Below are 13,994 nucleotides of genomic sequence, written 5' to 3'. Positions count from 1 at the left end.
CTGGCCCTCCAATGGTCTGAGGGACAGTGAACTGGCCCCCTGTTTAAAAAGTTTGAGGACCCCTGCTATAAACTAACGGGCCTGAATTCTTAAAAAATACCAATATTACAAAAAGAAAAGAAAGATTGAGGAAATTACAGATTAAAATAGATGAGAGTGATGTGCTGATTAAATACAGTGAGTAATCCTGTATTTTTTTGGTGTATGCTTAGTTAAATGTATTTATTATACTTGATATCACTTGTCATTTATGGACTGTGGATTAGATAACAGTATTATATCAAAGGTAGATATCCTAATTTTGATAACTATGCTGTTTTTGTTCTTAGGAAATAGACACAGAAGTATTAAGGGATAAAAGGATATGACTGGTGCAACCTACTTGCAATGGTTGAGACACAGCAAATTACGTAGTTTTAACTGCATTGTGATAAAAAAACTTTTGAAAATAAAACATAGAAAAACAGGAAAAATTTTTAAATGTGTTGTTCCTGCTCTACCAGCATGGCTCAGTGGTTGAGCATCGACCTATGAACCAGGAGGTCGCTGGTTCGATTCCTGGTCAGGGCACATGCCCAGGGTTGCGGGCTTGATCCCCAGTAGCGGGTGTGCAGGAGGCAGCCAATCAATGATTCTCTCTCATCATTGATGTTTCCCTCTCTCTCTCTCTCTCTCTCTCTCTCTCTCTCTCTCTCTCTCTCCCTCTCTCTCTCCCCCTCTCCCTTCTTCTCTGAAATCAATAGAAATACATATTTTTTAAAAATGTGTTGTTCCTGGACTTTAATCTTTAATCTTTTCTTGATTACCCTCCAGGTGGGGCCAGATTATCTGTGGGTTTTGTTTTGTTTTGATTTGTTATTATGTTTGTTTTAAGGTTCTTGGGTATTTTGATGGTCAGCCACATTTGAGACTCACAACCCTCGAATTTTTTTTTTTTCTAAAAAAGTTGGTAGGATTATGTTGAGATTGATCAGGTGCCACTAGATAAGTAGCAGAAAATTCCTCAAACATGGAGTGAAAGGGTGAAAATTGACTTTGTTGAGTGTGGGGAAATGAACTTGGTGTAATGTTGTTGCATTCTTTTTGGGTTTCAGCCTAGTCAGAGCAGTCTGTAGTTGACCAGGAAACTTACTGTTCTTCAAATGCCACAAAAATTAAATGTTTTCTTCAAATTCTGTTCTCTCACAATTGTGATCATCAAACTTATATTGTATGGTTGGGTATCAGACTGTATATTTAGGCAAAATTCTGTTGAGCCCATTAAGTAAAAATAAAGAGATTTCCCCCCCTGTCCAAACTATTACAATTTCACATTTATAAATTATTTCAAATTCATTTTTAATGGACTATTTCCTTTCAAATACATGTGGAGATGGTGTTATAAAACTGTAAACAGCTTATGCATTTTTACAGATTTCCATTTTATGTGTTTGATACTGATTTACCTCTTTTTAATTGCAACAGAGGTAAAGAATTAGTAGTTTAAAACAGTAGGGACTGCATGTTCTGCTGTGATCAAGGAATTAGATAATCTGGCTTGTTTGCTTAAGGGGTCTGTATCTTGAGACTTTTATAGGGTAGTATCAAGGCTCTGAGCCTTCTTATTATGCCAATACCCAGAAGATTGCTTTAATGAGAAGTAAAGGGCCTTTTTCCAATTACAAGGGAATAATTGTATTAAGTTCCTGTGTTATGTCAACCTGCTTTGATTTGATTACTGCAAAAGAAATGGATTTATCTGTCAGTGTTACTTAATTAAGCCTTCTCATTGATGTTTTGCAGAGTAATATAGTGTGGTTTGCACATTTGAGCCTAAATACAAAGAAAATTGGCCTAAAACTAAGACATGACCCCTAAAGATAACATGTAAGATTGATTGCTTGTCATTGGCAGGTCAGAGGCTGCAGTGCTAAACACAGGTGGAAGATAGGGATGTTGAAAGGATAAAATGAAAATCAGTCTATGGGAGTGATTATTATAAGCAAAAAGGACTGTGCTAGAAAACTGGATTTTAGGAAAGGTTTTTGAGTATTTAAAACTGTTTGGCTTCACCAATAATAGCCAGGCATCTGGAATAGGGAATGAAATGAGGTGAGACTGGAGGAAACAGAAGTTGATGTTGCTACAGTATAAAAGGAAAGAGAAGATAAAGAAGAAAGGAAGAGGAATGATGCCATTTGGGAGAAGTGGACCATTGTGGTTGTGCAGAGCAATTACAGCTCACAAATATTTCAATTAAGCCAGCATCCCTTTCCCAGAGCTTCACAAATGGTACCCTAGGGAGAACAGAGGTATGGGGTGGGGGGAACATAGAAGATGCAACTGTTATATGTTTCATCTTGGCTCTTTTCCCCTTTCCATTGGAATAAACGTAATAAATTATCAAATAGGGGTTTTAAATAGCAATTTGTATATCTTAAGTCATTACAGTATTATGGATTTTAAACCATGAAGTTACATATATGATTTGAAAAATGCATGCAAAATTGTATATACAGTTAATACAGTTATATATTTTATTCTATTAGGGTATGGAGCATATTTTAAAATTTATTTCTTTGTTTAACATAAATTTTCTAAAGTATCTCTCTTTTATTTTTCACATTTTGTTAGGTCTGTTGGTAAATACATCCTTAAGAGGGACTAAGCACCTAATTACAAAGTTCCCCTAATTATATTTACTTTTAATTTAGGTACTTTGTAGCTTATCTATGTAGTGTTGGAGCTAGATGGTATGTTTTAAAGTCTTCACATATGGCAGCTTACTTTCAATTGTTACTCTCAATTGTTTTCGAAATAAGTCCCCTCACCCCAGAACATTATCTTAGTAAGACGGATGTTTATTAAGTGCTTTTAGACCAGTTGCATTTTAAAAAGTCGAAGGAGGCATGTACAATTCACACTATGGTACTCTTGCCTCAGTCATTCATGCCTCTTCTTTCCGGGCTGTTGCTTAGAAAGAAGCGATCCTGAACCGACTGCCTTCTCTTTAAAGGGAAGACCCAACTGGTTAGTCCCACACAGGTGAAGTGGAAGGGTGCTAAATAACACCCAGGTCTCTGTATTTCATGTTACATTATTCAGGTTAGAATTTTATTCAAGTTAGGTTGTTATTGATGCTTCCAAATTATCTGGATTGATACAGACTTCAAGGCTATTTCCTTTTGTCTCAGTTTCATAACATAACTCTTTACTCACCTTGAGTTTCAAGATTTTTGAGTTTCAAAATAAGGAACACAACTGGCATATTTATAACAAAAAATTTATGTATTTTATTTAGTTACTTTCATAGTATTTGAATTTTGTATTATATGAAAATGCTTTTTCTGTTTTAGAGCACCAAAAATGTAATTAACTTTATATTTTAAATATCTGAGATTATTTAGTGTACAGTTTTGAAAAATAGTTTATTTTGAACTTCAGGAAAATAATATTGTTTTAAGCAGTGTTCTAAAGGACACATTAATATAAGTTTAAGTTAATAAAGGCTAAAAAATACAATAATTTTCCCACTAAACTTTCTCCCCTATGTATCCATATTTTACCCTTCTTTATACAATTTATATACTTAAATATAAACTATAAAATCATCTTATACTTGACCTTTGAGTTTTCAGATTTATTTGATAAGTAAATTCATCAGTGCTGAGAATGTCAGTGTTGACAGCAGTGATGAAATGGAAAGCCCAGGTCTCCCTGCTCTGTATTGTAGAATCTTAGAATTTGTGTGGGAGGCATCACCACAGCCCTCATCTTTTACTCAGTCCATTTGGGAAAGTCAGGAAGTTTCTTGTCACTCACAGTTCAGATCACTCATTATGAAGTATATCTTGTCTCTTATGGAAACAGAAAGAAGTGATCATGGTTTTGTGGACATTATCTCTCAATATTTGAAACTCGTCAAACTCTCCTTTCCTCTGCCTTAGTACTCAGATTTGACTTCAGATTCCTCTACTTAAAGCTCTTATTATACTGGCTGCTAATGAAAATGTGCACATCCTTAACACGCTCTTTGCTGATGAAATATTTTGAACTCTAAATTCATCTGGCACTGACGGAGAGCATATGCCATCTCAGTTTGTGTGGAGGGCTCAGCCAAGGGTTCTTCCTGGACTAGGAAATTAGTAGGAGCCACAGATGTACGCAGTCTGTGATTCTCCATGATGATGTGGAGGATTTAATAGTGTCTGTTGTTTCAGAGCAAAGGATTTAAGACAGTGTAGACTTCAACATGTTTCAGAGTGATTATCTTTCCAGGAAAAACAGCCTCAATCCCCCAATGCATTCTGAGTGTGTAGAACCTTTCATCGGGAAATCAATATATTTCCACAAAAGTAGGGATTTGTAGACTCTTAGAGCGATGCAGAAACCAACTCTGGTTGTTTTCTGACTTCATGAAACTCTAGGGCCTTGGATGTTTGGCATGATCTGGGTGCAAAGTATTTTGGAAAGAACCAATGTACAACTCTAATGAGCCCAAAGTGACAGAGTTAGGTAACTCTCACACTTGTTTATGCCAATAAAGTTTAAACCTATGTAGTATTTTGTCTATGTTTTTAGTTTGGGCTGTTGGTCAGCATACATAACTTTTGACAGCATATCAGTGACATAGCACACAGAAATATGTTGAAATGGTGAGGCGTAAAGAGGATATTCTAAAAGTAAATTAAGCTTCAAAACATCTAATGGTTACTGAATTCTCACTGTGATTGTGCTGTAGAGGTTCCTGGAGGAGGCGCGATGTGTTTACTATGAGTATATTGGCTTTTCTAAAATCCAGGAGAATATTTGAAAGTTTCTGCCCTATTAAGCTGAACTAGTGGTCATTCAAAGTGAGAGTGAGATTTCCTTGACTAGGTCACCATTTTCCGTATTTATGTGGTTTAATTATCTTAGATTTTGGGTGGTATTAGTAAATTAGGCTTTTATGGCAGATACTGGTTCCTGAGTATTTACTATGGGCCAGGTACTTCTAAAATTAGGAGGAGGCCCAGATGTATGCAGCCTGTGAGTCTCCATGATGATGGGAGGATATTTAATAGTGTCTGTTGTTTCAGACCCTAGAGCTGGATTATGTCGAGTTGCTGCTAAAATCCAGGCCTCCGTCTCAACTGCCAGTGCTGTGTTTTCTGATATTTGATCTCCTGGAAATTTGAGAAATCAAACCATCAGTTTAATGAATGTAGATGAGAAATCATAGAAGTGAAAAATTATTTCCATATCTTTTCTCTAAATGGAGTGTTCTCCCTTCACCTCACTTCAGTGTTTTGATGCTGAAATGTCATCCATGTGAGAGAGGACTTATGCATAACTCCTCAAATACAATGAAAATTTGTGGATTGTCAGGCTGCCTCCTAAAGCAACTGTCCATACCAAGAAAGTTACCATATCTGTCCTAGTTTAGGGTAAAATAAATTTGAAAAAAAATCTTGCACATTTGAGTCCATTTCAGTCTCGTGGAAGGATAATTTCTATCATCCACTTGCTTTTCTCCTTTCCCTTCTGTTGCCTAGGTTATTGTCTCTCTATTATTTATTCTCATTTTGGATAGAGGTGGCAACAGAACAGGGATGCTCATTGCGAATCTTGTTTCGCTCTTTGTTTGCCTACTCAGTAGCCTCTAGGATATTGACCCTGTCTCCACTCCATTGCAGTGTACATTTTGATAAGCTCACCACCCCTCTGGCTTTATTGTCCTCCTACTTTTATTTTCCAGTCTCTTGATTTCTTTTAATATTTACTTTTATATAGTTGTTGTTGTATATAATTCTGTAATCTTTTGTGGACACAGAATGGTCATAAACATCCAAATGAATACATTTTCTCTGCTGGAGAGAAGTGAGTGAAGGTAACATTCATTGGAGCTGGTCCTGTAGAGATCTGTAGTTCTCATCAAAAGGGTATTTTTATGGTGGAGAAAAGCACTTACCGTTTTTTTTTTGCATTGACAGCACCTGTGTTAGCCTTCTCTGCCATTTATTGTCATCTAAGCCTAAGTTTTCTCATATATAAAATGGGTGTACTATTAGTGCATTGAAATGCTTAGCACAGTGTCTGACACATATTTAAGCTCACTAAATGTTAGCTGCTGGTATTTTTTGTTTTTGTTTTGAGAGATGAAGAACAGTTTAGGCAAAAGGAATAGAGGTACAGAAACACGGAGGTATACCAGTATGTGTGCAATGTTTCAGATATACCAACAGGGAGTAAGCAATGGCCAAGTGTAGGCCATGTGCAGGGCTTACATAAAAAGTGAGTCGGGGCAAGAACTGCTGGGATGCAGATGTGATGGGGGTGTGTATTGAATGCTGCTGAAACCTGCAACCTAGGCAGGGATTTAAAGAGGGAGTGAGTCAGGCAACTGTTGGTGTGGAGCATGCATCTATCTGCCTTGACTCTCCAATAGAGTAGGCTGGTGGATCTCAAATACCTGTGTACATGAAAATTACTTGGGGACCTTGTTAAAAACACAGTGTGTTTTTCCCCTATACTGACCCTGTTCCCAGAAATCCAGACTCACTAGGTCTGCCTTGGACCCTAAGATGCTGATATTTGATGAGCACACCACGGATTCAGATGCACAGTGGTCCTCAGATGCACTTTGAGAGTGCTGGAATAGTTGTTGAGGGAATGCATGCTAATTTACTGGCAGGTCTGATGAAACTCAGTGGGAGGGAAGATAGAAATAAAAAACATAAAAGTAGCATGTTTACATTCATTATGAGTTACAAATATCCATGTTCTAGCCTTGTGTTTTCTTGCTATAGATGATTGAGCACCGGTTATACAGATATAGTTTCAAAGATAAAATCTAATCAACAATCATATGATTGTTCTCTTAGGTTTTGGAGAGCTGGGATTCCTCCTTATCTTCTAGATCTAGCAGGAGGGCAAGGGATGGCCAAACCTGTTAAAAAGAGAGCAGTAAAAAGGAGGAAGGCACACAGCATGAGGTCAGGAAATGAGAAAGGTGGAAATGGGAAAGGATGGCAAAAGAGCAGAAAAATTTGATTGGTTGAGAATTTATTTGTAAAGGAACCCAGCCAGTATTTAACCTGTTTTGAAAAAAATGAAACTTCCAGCATTTTTAATTAGTGGATTGCTCGATTTTGAAATTGCCCAATTGAGAATACTCAAGTTTTGATGTGTTTTATCTGCCTGCTAATTAGCAGACTGCATGGTTGACCATCATTTTTCCTTTATCTTTGTGGATAGAACATGTATATGAAGGTCTCTTGCAACACTACACTTCAAGTCTGGGTTAAAAATGTATGTCACTCTGCATTTAGTAAGAGTTTGTACTAAATTATAAATCAAATTCTAGTATATCTGTTCTGTAACTCAATTCTTTCATTTTTGCTCTTTAATATGATTTTTCCTCTAGCACAAGACTTCTCTATCCTGGCACAATTGACATTTGGGGCTAGAACATTTTTGTTGTGGGGGATTGTTCTGTGTATCCGTAGGATGCTTAGCAGCATCTTGGTTTCTACCAACTAGATGCCAGTACACCCTCTCCTCTCATCCCCCCGAAGCTGGGATGACTCAGAATCTATCTGGACATTGCCAGATGTCCTCTGGGGACCAAACCTGCCCCTGGTGGAGAGCTGCTAGCCTGGCATTACTATGGTCTTATTTCCTCCTTGTCTCTGCCTACTTTTTTTGATGTTAATCCTCTGCCGAGAATATTTTTCCATTGATTTTTAGAGAGTGGAGGGAGGGGGAGAGACAAACAGAGAGAGAGAGAAACATAGATGTGAGAGAGACATATCGATTGGTTGCTTTCCGCACACACCCTGACTAGGGCTGGGGATGGAGCCTGCAACCAAGGTAGTACCCTTGACTGAATCAAACCCAGGACCCTTCAGTCTGCAGGCCAATGCTCTCTCTATCCACTGAGCCAAATCAGCTAGGGCTCTGCCTACTTTTTATGTTTAAAATCCTTTTTTAAAAACTGACAAGATCAAGTGTGTCTGAACAATATGACAACATCTTATAGTAGAGGATAGGGATTCATCCCTTTTCCTTCATTATTTTTTGGCCAAATTTAAGAGCAGAAATTTCTCCAGTTAGTCTAAATTGACTGTTTCAGGTAGAAAGGAATTTAAGATGTGCCAGACTTCTGAAAAGCTGCAGTGTTTGAGAGATTTTTGTCACAGTGTGTGTGTGTGTGTGTGTGTGTGTGTGTGTGTTGTGTTTTGTTTTGTTTGTTTGTTTTTGCTGAAAATATTTGCTTTTTGGTTAAGGATGAAGTGCAAAACTTATTCATGTGAGAATCCAGAGGGTTCTAAGTAATTTCTTCATGTACTTCAGTTCTGCATACACAGGATAGGCCAGGAGTCTGGGTTGTTAAACAGCAGATTTGGAGAAATTATTGCACCTTTTATCCAGATTGGATGCACTCCCCAGAGCTTTCTTGACATTCCTTAAAACTCACAGTCCCTGATTTTAGCTGTCCTCAGGGGGCATCTCTTTGCTGTTGCATTATCTTCTGAAGCACCAAAAAAATGAACCAAAATAATTTGTTTAAAAAAGAAAGAATTCAAGTTTAGTGCTAATAGTTGTTGTTTTTTTATTATTGTTCTATTCCATCTCATAAGATATTCTAAAACAATGTGTACTCCACTGTATCCCAAAAATAAGTCAATTAATTATACTATGACTACTTTTGCTGATAATAAAATAGCAGTAATAAAAAGAATGACAGTAGTGCATGAAGAGAATAAACAGTATCACTGAAATGTTAGGAAACACAATAAATGGGATTATGTCTGCTGAACCAAAGTTTCACACCTCCTCCTCCAATTCTGTCAGAGGAAGTTGGTGATGGCCATCTGTTATCAACCGTGATCAAAATAATAGAACAGCGAAACTTTTTATGCTTCTAAGGGGCCTTTCATCAAAAATCTCAAAGCTGCTTCTAAATATAGAGTGACTGATCTTTAAAATTTTAAACCACTTTTATGTTTTAAGCAATTAATATGATAACTTAGTTTTTATATTCTCCATCCCGAGTACTTGCCACTTGACGCACTGATGGAGCATTCAGCAATTGGTCAGCATTAGCACGTTGCTGCTACAGATTTTAGAAGAATGCCAACCTTCCCGTAGTTCATGGAGGTCGCTCCACTGTCGCTTATCAAAGTAAAACTTGGACAACTTTAATGTCCGCATCTCAATGCCCAGACTAAGGATCGTAGACCAAATGGCCGACTCTATTAAAAAAAAAAAAAAAAGACCGAGACAGTGTTGTCTCAACTTAAAAAGCAAAATCCTGATGCCCATATAGTGCACTGGTAGAGACAGATGACCGAATTCTTTTTTGTCGTGTGTATGTTGCTGCATGTCTGTTGTCTGGTGTGACATGCTGGGGCTAGATAACAGAGTATTCAAGAACATTATGGCATGGATGCTGCCAGTGTTAGTATGAATATTTACCTGAATTTAGCTTTTTTTTTTTGTATTAAGGTTGTGTTAGTGTAGTTACACTTATTTTGTCCAAAAGATTTAAATAAAACACGCAGTGCAGTTTCATGTCTATAAAAGTCGAGGCTATGAAACACTGTGAAAGATGGAAGTACTTTTTATGCTCATACCTCTGGTTCCTGAGGGTCCAGTTCATTTTTTTTTGCTGTGAATTTAAATGAGTTAATTTAAGTAGATGGGTCAGAAGCCACTATCATTGTGGTAGCCCTGTGCCTGATTCTTAATTAAAGGCAACAGGAGATTAATTTGAAACATTAATTTAAAAGTGCATACACAAAAAGAAAGAATTATTGCAAGAAAGCCTAAAGAACTTTTCTCTTGTCCCTAGATGTAGAAGACAGAAGTAGCTCAGGGTCCTGGGGGAATGGAGGACATCCAAGCCCGTCCAGGGTAAGTATATCTAATCTCTTCTCCCACATCCAGACATCCCACATATGTAAATTGACAGACCGAAGGTGAGTTTCTCTCAAGCACACACACAACTGCACAGATATATATGCGCACTAAGTTTAATGAGGATCAGCTTGTGTTTGGATTTTTTTTTTCATTCTCTTATTGGATGCTGTTATTGAATTTGACACCTGTTCTACTTCTGCTAACCAGAAGAAAAATCCTTCATTAAATATTTGCCCCTACTTTGCCAGTTATTGATCTAGTATTATAGAAAGTTATTTTTTGTAGCTGGCACAACTTTGGAAAAAATCGTAGTACTGTATCTCTGTAACATATTGGTGTAAATAGACCACTGAATAATTCTGAAGATGTGGTGTGAAGGACTAGCCTATCAATTTACTCTACATAATAAATCTGTGTTGATTTCACTTTGTGAACATGTTATTATTCCACCAGTAGTGCCTTTGGTCACCAGTGAGATTCATTCATTTGTTTGGTCTCAGATTTTTGCTATTCTTTTTCACGGATTTCCTCCATTATTAATTGGTTGTTAGTTTTGATGTAATGGAATGGCCATGGAATGGGAAGGAAAGGAGTGGTTAGGCCATGCATGTTTTTGTGTGTATATGACTTTGGGCATGTCATTTCACCTCTTTGATCTTCATTTTCCTAATTGATAAAATGAAGAAGTAGAACCAGAGGGACTTTTATGTTCTTTCCTACTTATATAATTTGACTTCACCTGAATCATTTCTAGGCTCTGTAGAATCCATGTCAGCTTTTATAATATGCATATAATGCCCCAAATTAAAAATAGACTTAGAGCCCATAGCTGAGCAAACATCGGCACCTCTCCCAACCAGCTATATATTTGAAGCTTTCTGTAGGGAGCATAACATTTTGCTTTAAGTATTCACATAAATTTGGGGGGAGGGAGGTCTCGGTTTTAGCATAAGAGGCAAGGAAGGTAGGTAATCAAGCTGTCAAAATGAGGACATTTCAGCAAGCCGTAGTTACCCATTTTTACCTGTCCTTTGGCCTTGTGGTTCTCACTCTAGTCTTCAGGGTATAGCAGGATCTCTAAGCTTACCAGTAACTTTATTCAGCCCTTGTACCAGCTGTCGAGTTTGACATTCTAATGCATTATATGGTTGGGTTGAGGAAATCTTTCCTCCTCCTCATGTTACAGTCTGCACTTGCAGAAATAAATCCATTCCCAATGACAGCAAGTGTAGGAGATGACAGTGCTTCCCTCCATTGTTTAGTTCATTCAGACTTAATTTCTTATGATTTCTCAGTTTAATACACACAGTACTTTTAATTATATTTCTGAGAACAAGATCCGGTTAGGATCATCCTGAATTTTATTTAGTGTTCATTAACTGTTCTGCCATTCTTTTCAGGGAATATGTTGGTGAATAATTTGAATCAATATTTTGCTATTTATATTTTCTAAATCCAGGGAGTTTGAATGAGAAAGATTATCGTGGCTGACTTGTATCAGTGCAGCCCAAGTCTATCTCATCTTAAAATGGTGATACTATCCGCTACCTTGCAGTACAATGCAGGGGTTTAAATTAGATAATGTATGTTAAGCTTTTAGAATACTTTTTAGGGTGGGGACCCTTCATAAAAACCAGTATTATGCTTGGTAAAGAATGAGTGAGTGTAAAACCCATGCTGGGTATATGACATCTTTTTATGCACTGACTTAGTGACAGCGTTAGATTACAGCCTCATCAATTAATTTCTATAAACGAGGGAAGGCAATTGAGAACGGGTTTGTTTGGAACTTTAAGGGTTCCTAGTTATTCTCTAGTGAGCTGACGTTCATTTTCATTTTTCATACAGTATCTGTCTTTTTTATGTGAGCATATTCTGCCCTTTGGCTAACATGCCAACTGACACCTCTGAGTAAATTTGACTTAGTCTTTATGGGCAGTGCAACCAGCTGAACAGAATGACTTTTTTTATTTTTAAAATTTTGGTTACTTAATGCACCTTTGTAGATTGAAATTTGAACCATATAATATACAAGTACATGCTTTTCTTTCGTGTATGTTATCAATTCCTCCATGAAAAGTAAGTGACTAGGCAGTTTAAAAACATTATTTTAATTTTAAATTCCTGTTAAAACAATGAGTTGATCTTAACAATGACAAAGTTAATGTCTGCTTGAAAACCATATTTTTGTGGTACATTTTGTCCAAACCCAGAAGTACTCATTTATGCTAAATTTGTGATGTTCATTCATACATAGTCATATTATAATAATTTTAATATTCTATGTGTAATTACTTATGGAATGATCCAGTTCTCTTACAACCACAATAATAACCTATAACAAAACACTGCAATTTCAATATCATAAAAAAACCATGTGTTGCTTTTTCAAAGCCTCTACCTGGGTCTTTCAAAAGCTATTCAATTACAGGCTATGGGTATTTTCTCTTATAGTACAACCTTGCTCTTTTAAGAAAAACAATGTGGGCCTATCAAAATAATAACTTAATATTTACAATATGTTTTATGTTGGGTGTTTTGCATGCATTATTTCATTTAACCACTTCAACAATTTCATGCCAGTTGGTTCAATTATTATTGTTCCCTAGATTTCACAACAATTATGAAGAAAATTTGAACTCTGCAGACTAAAGCCCTCTCTTAACTACTGTACCTGTGAAAATTCAGGTTCCTTATTATGAGGTTCCTGGGTCAGAATGGTGGACTTTAGTTTCTTTGGGTCAGAGAGGTCTCACTAGTGGGTAATTTATGTGCTGATTTTTGTTCATGTAAAATTGAGTTAGATAATGTATGTAAATGCTGTTATTTTATTTACAGAACTATGGAGATGGGACTCCCTATGACCACATGACCAGCAGGGACCTTGGGTCACATGACAATCTCTCTCCACCTTTTGTCAATTCCAGAATACAAAGTAAGACGAATTTTAAATTAACGTGGCTTTTTTGAATGAATATGTTTTACCATGGGAGGGAGAACAAAAACCCAGACAAATGTTCTGTTTTTAGGAACTTGGATTTTTAGTCAGTTCTCTATAGTAATTTTAAATTGGAGGGAAATATTGATAGTTTGTGCTTGGTAATAACACATGAAGAACTAAGTTTCACTAGCATGTGGAATTACAGAATTTCATGGAATCTACATGGAAATTTTGTCTTCCTTAGATACTAAGCATTTATCACAATTTCAATGATGCAATAGTAGTACTTTCTAAGTAAAGGTTGATGAAATCAAAAGTGGTGAATATTTAAAATAAAAATGTATTTTATGCCTGCTCATTGGCAATGAGATATATATAGTCAGTATTAACTGTGAATTTTTATTAATAGGGTTATGGAAACTCCTTTAGTAATTCATATAGGTTTATTGTGTTTAAGTCAGAGTAGTGCCTTCACGTTGAATTGTAAAATCTGGTTGTGTATTTATCAGGGGGTGAACTTTAGTGCTAGTGGTCTAGGCAGGCATCATCCGACTTCACTGAGAACAAGTTATGTGTCGTTTGAGACAGTCTGCGAGCTCCTTGCATGCCCTTTCTACTGGTTGGTATAGTTTTCTGCTTTTACTACCCTGTGGGATGTTTAACAGCAGTAACTTAAGCAATGAAAAGATAATTTATAATGGCTTAAAAGGTCTCAATAGCTGGTTACTTTATTTTTGATTGAAAAAATAGTATTTGTTCTAGTAAAATGTGAGTTTTTAACAATATTAGTAAATCTCTCAACTTGGCCAAATTTTTTTTGAGAATCCTCAATAAATGAAGTTGACTTTTTGGTGCAAGGAAAACATGTAGCCATACTTATATCATTCTGAAACCATAATGGCAAATGCTTTTAAAGAATGTCCCTATTTTTAAGCCTTGTAACTATACTCGTTATTTAAGGGGTTGAATCTGCCTTTGGAACTTTAAGGGTTCCAAACACCCTCAAATCACATTAAATCCATCTGAGGAATTTCAGATATTTATCATAAAATAGACAAAGCAGAGAAATACTAGCAATTTATTTTTAATGGGTAATATATGTTGTGCCCTTACGTGTCATCCCAACTTTGAGAGTCACAACATTCTCTTGATCAAAGGATGTTATTCTATT

At 36.5% G+C, this 13,994-nt stretch overlaps 1 protein-coding gene across 11 annotated transcripts in view; it reads left to right on the top strand.

The window, feature by feature from the left end:
• TCF4 (transcription factor 4) overlaps positions 1–13,994 on the top strand; it is a 335,268-nt gene that overhangs the window by 108,346 nt on the left and 212,928 nt on the right. For all 11 annotated transcript variants that reach the window (XM_054724480.1, XM_054724485.1, XM_054724478.1 and 8 more), the window contains 2 exons: positions 9,815–9,876; positions 12,721–12,817. In XM_054724480.1, coding sequence (XP_054580455.1) covers positions 9,815–9,876; positions 12,721–12,817 — 159 coding nt within the window. The remainder of the gene's footprint in view (positions 1–9,814; positions 9,877–12,720; positions 12,818–13,994) is intronic.

Source organism: Eptesicus fuscus, chromosome 12, assembly GCF_027574615.1.
Source record: "Eptesicus fuscus isolate TK198812 chromosome 12, DD_ASM_mEF_20220401, whole genome shotgun sequence".
Classification (NCBI taxonomy): Eukaryota; Metazoa; Chordata; class Mammalia; order Chiroptera; family Vespertilionidae; genus Eptesicus; species Eptesicus fuscus.
The sequence above is the reverse complement of the archived record's forward strand: the minus strand, read 5'-3'. Positions and strand labels throughout refer to the sequence as shown.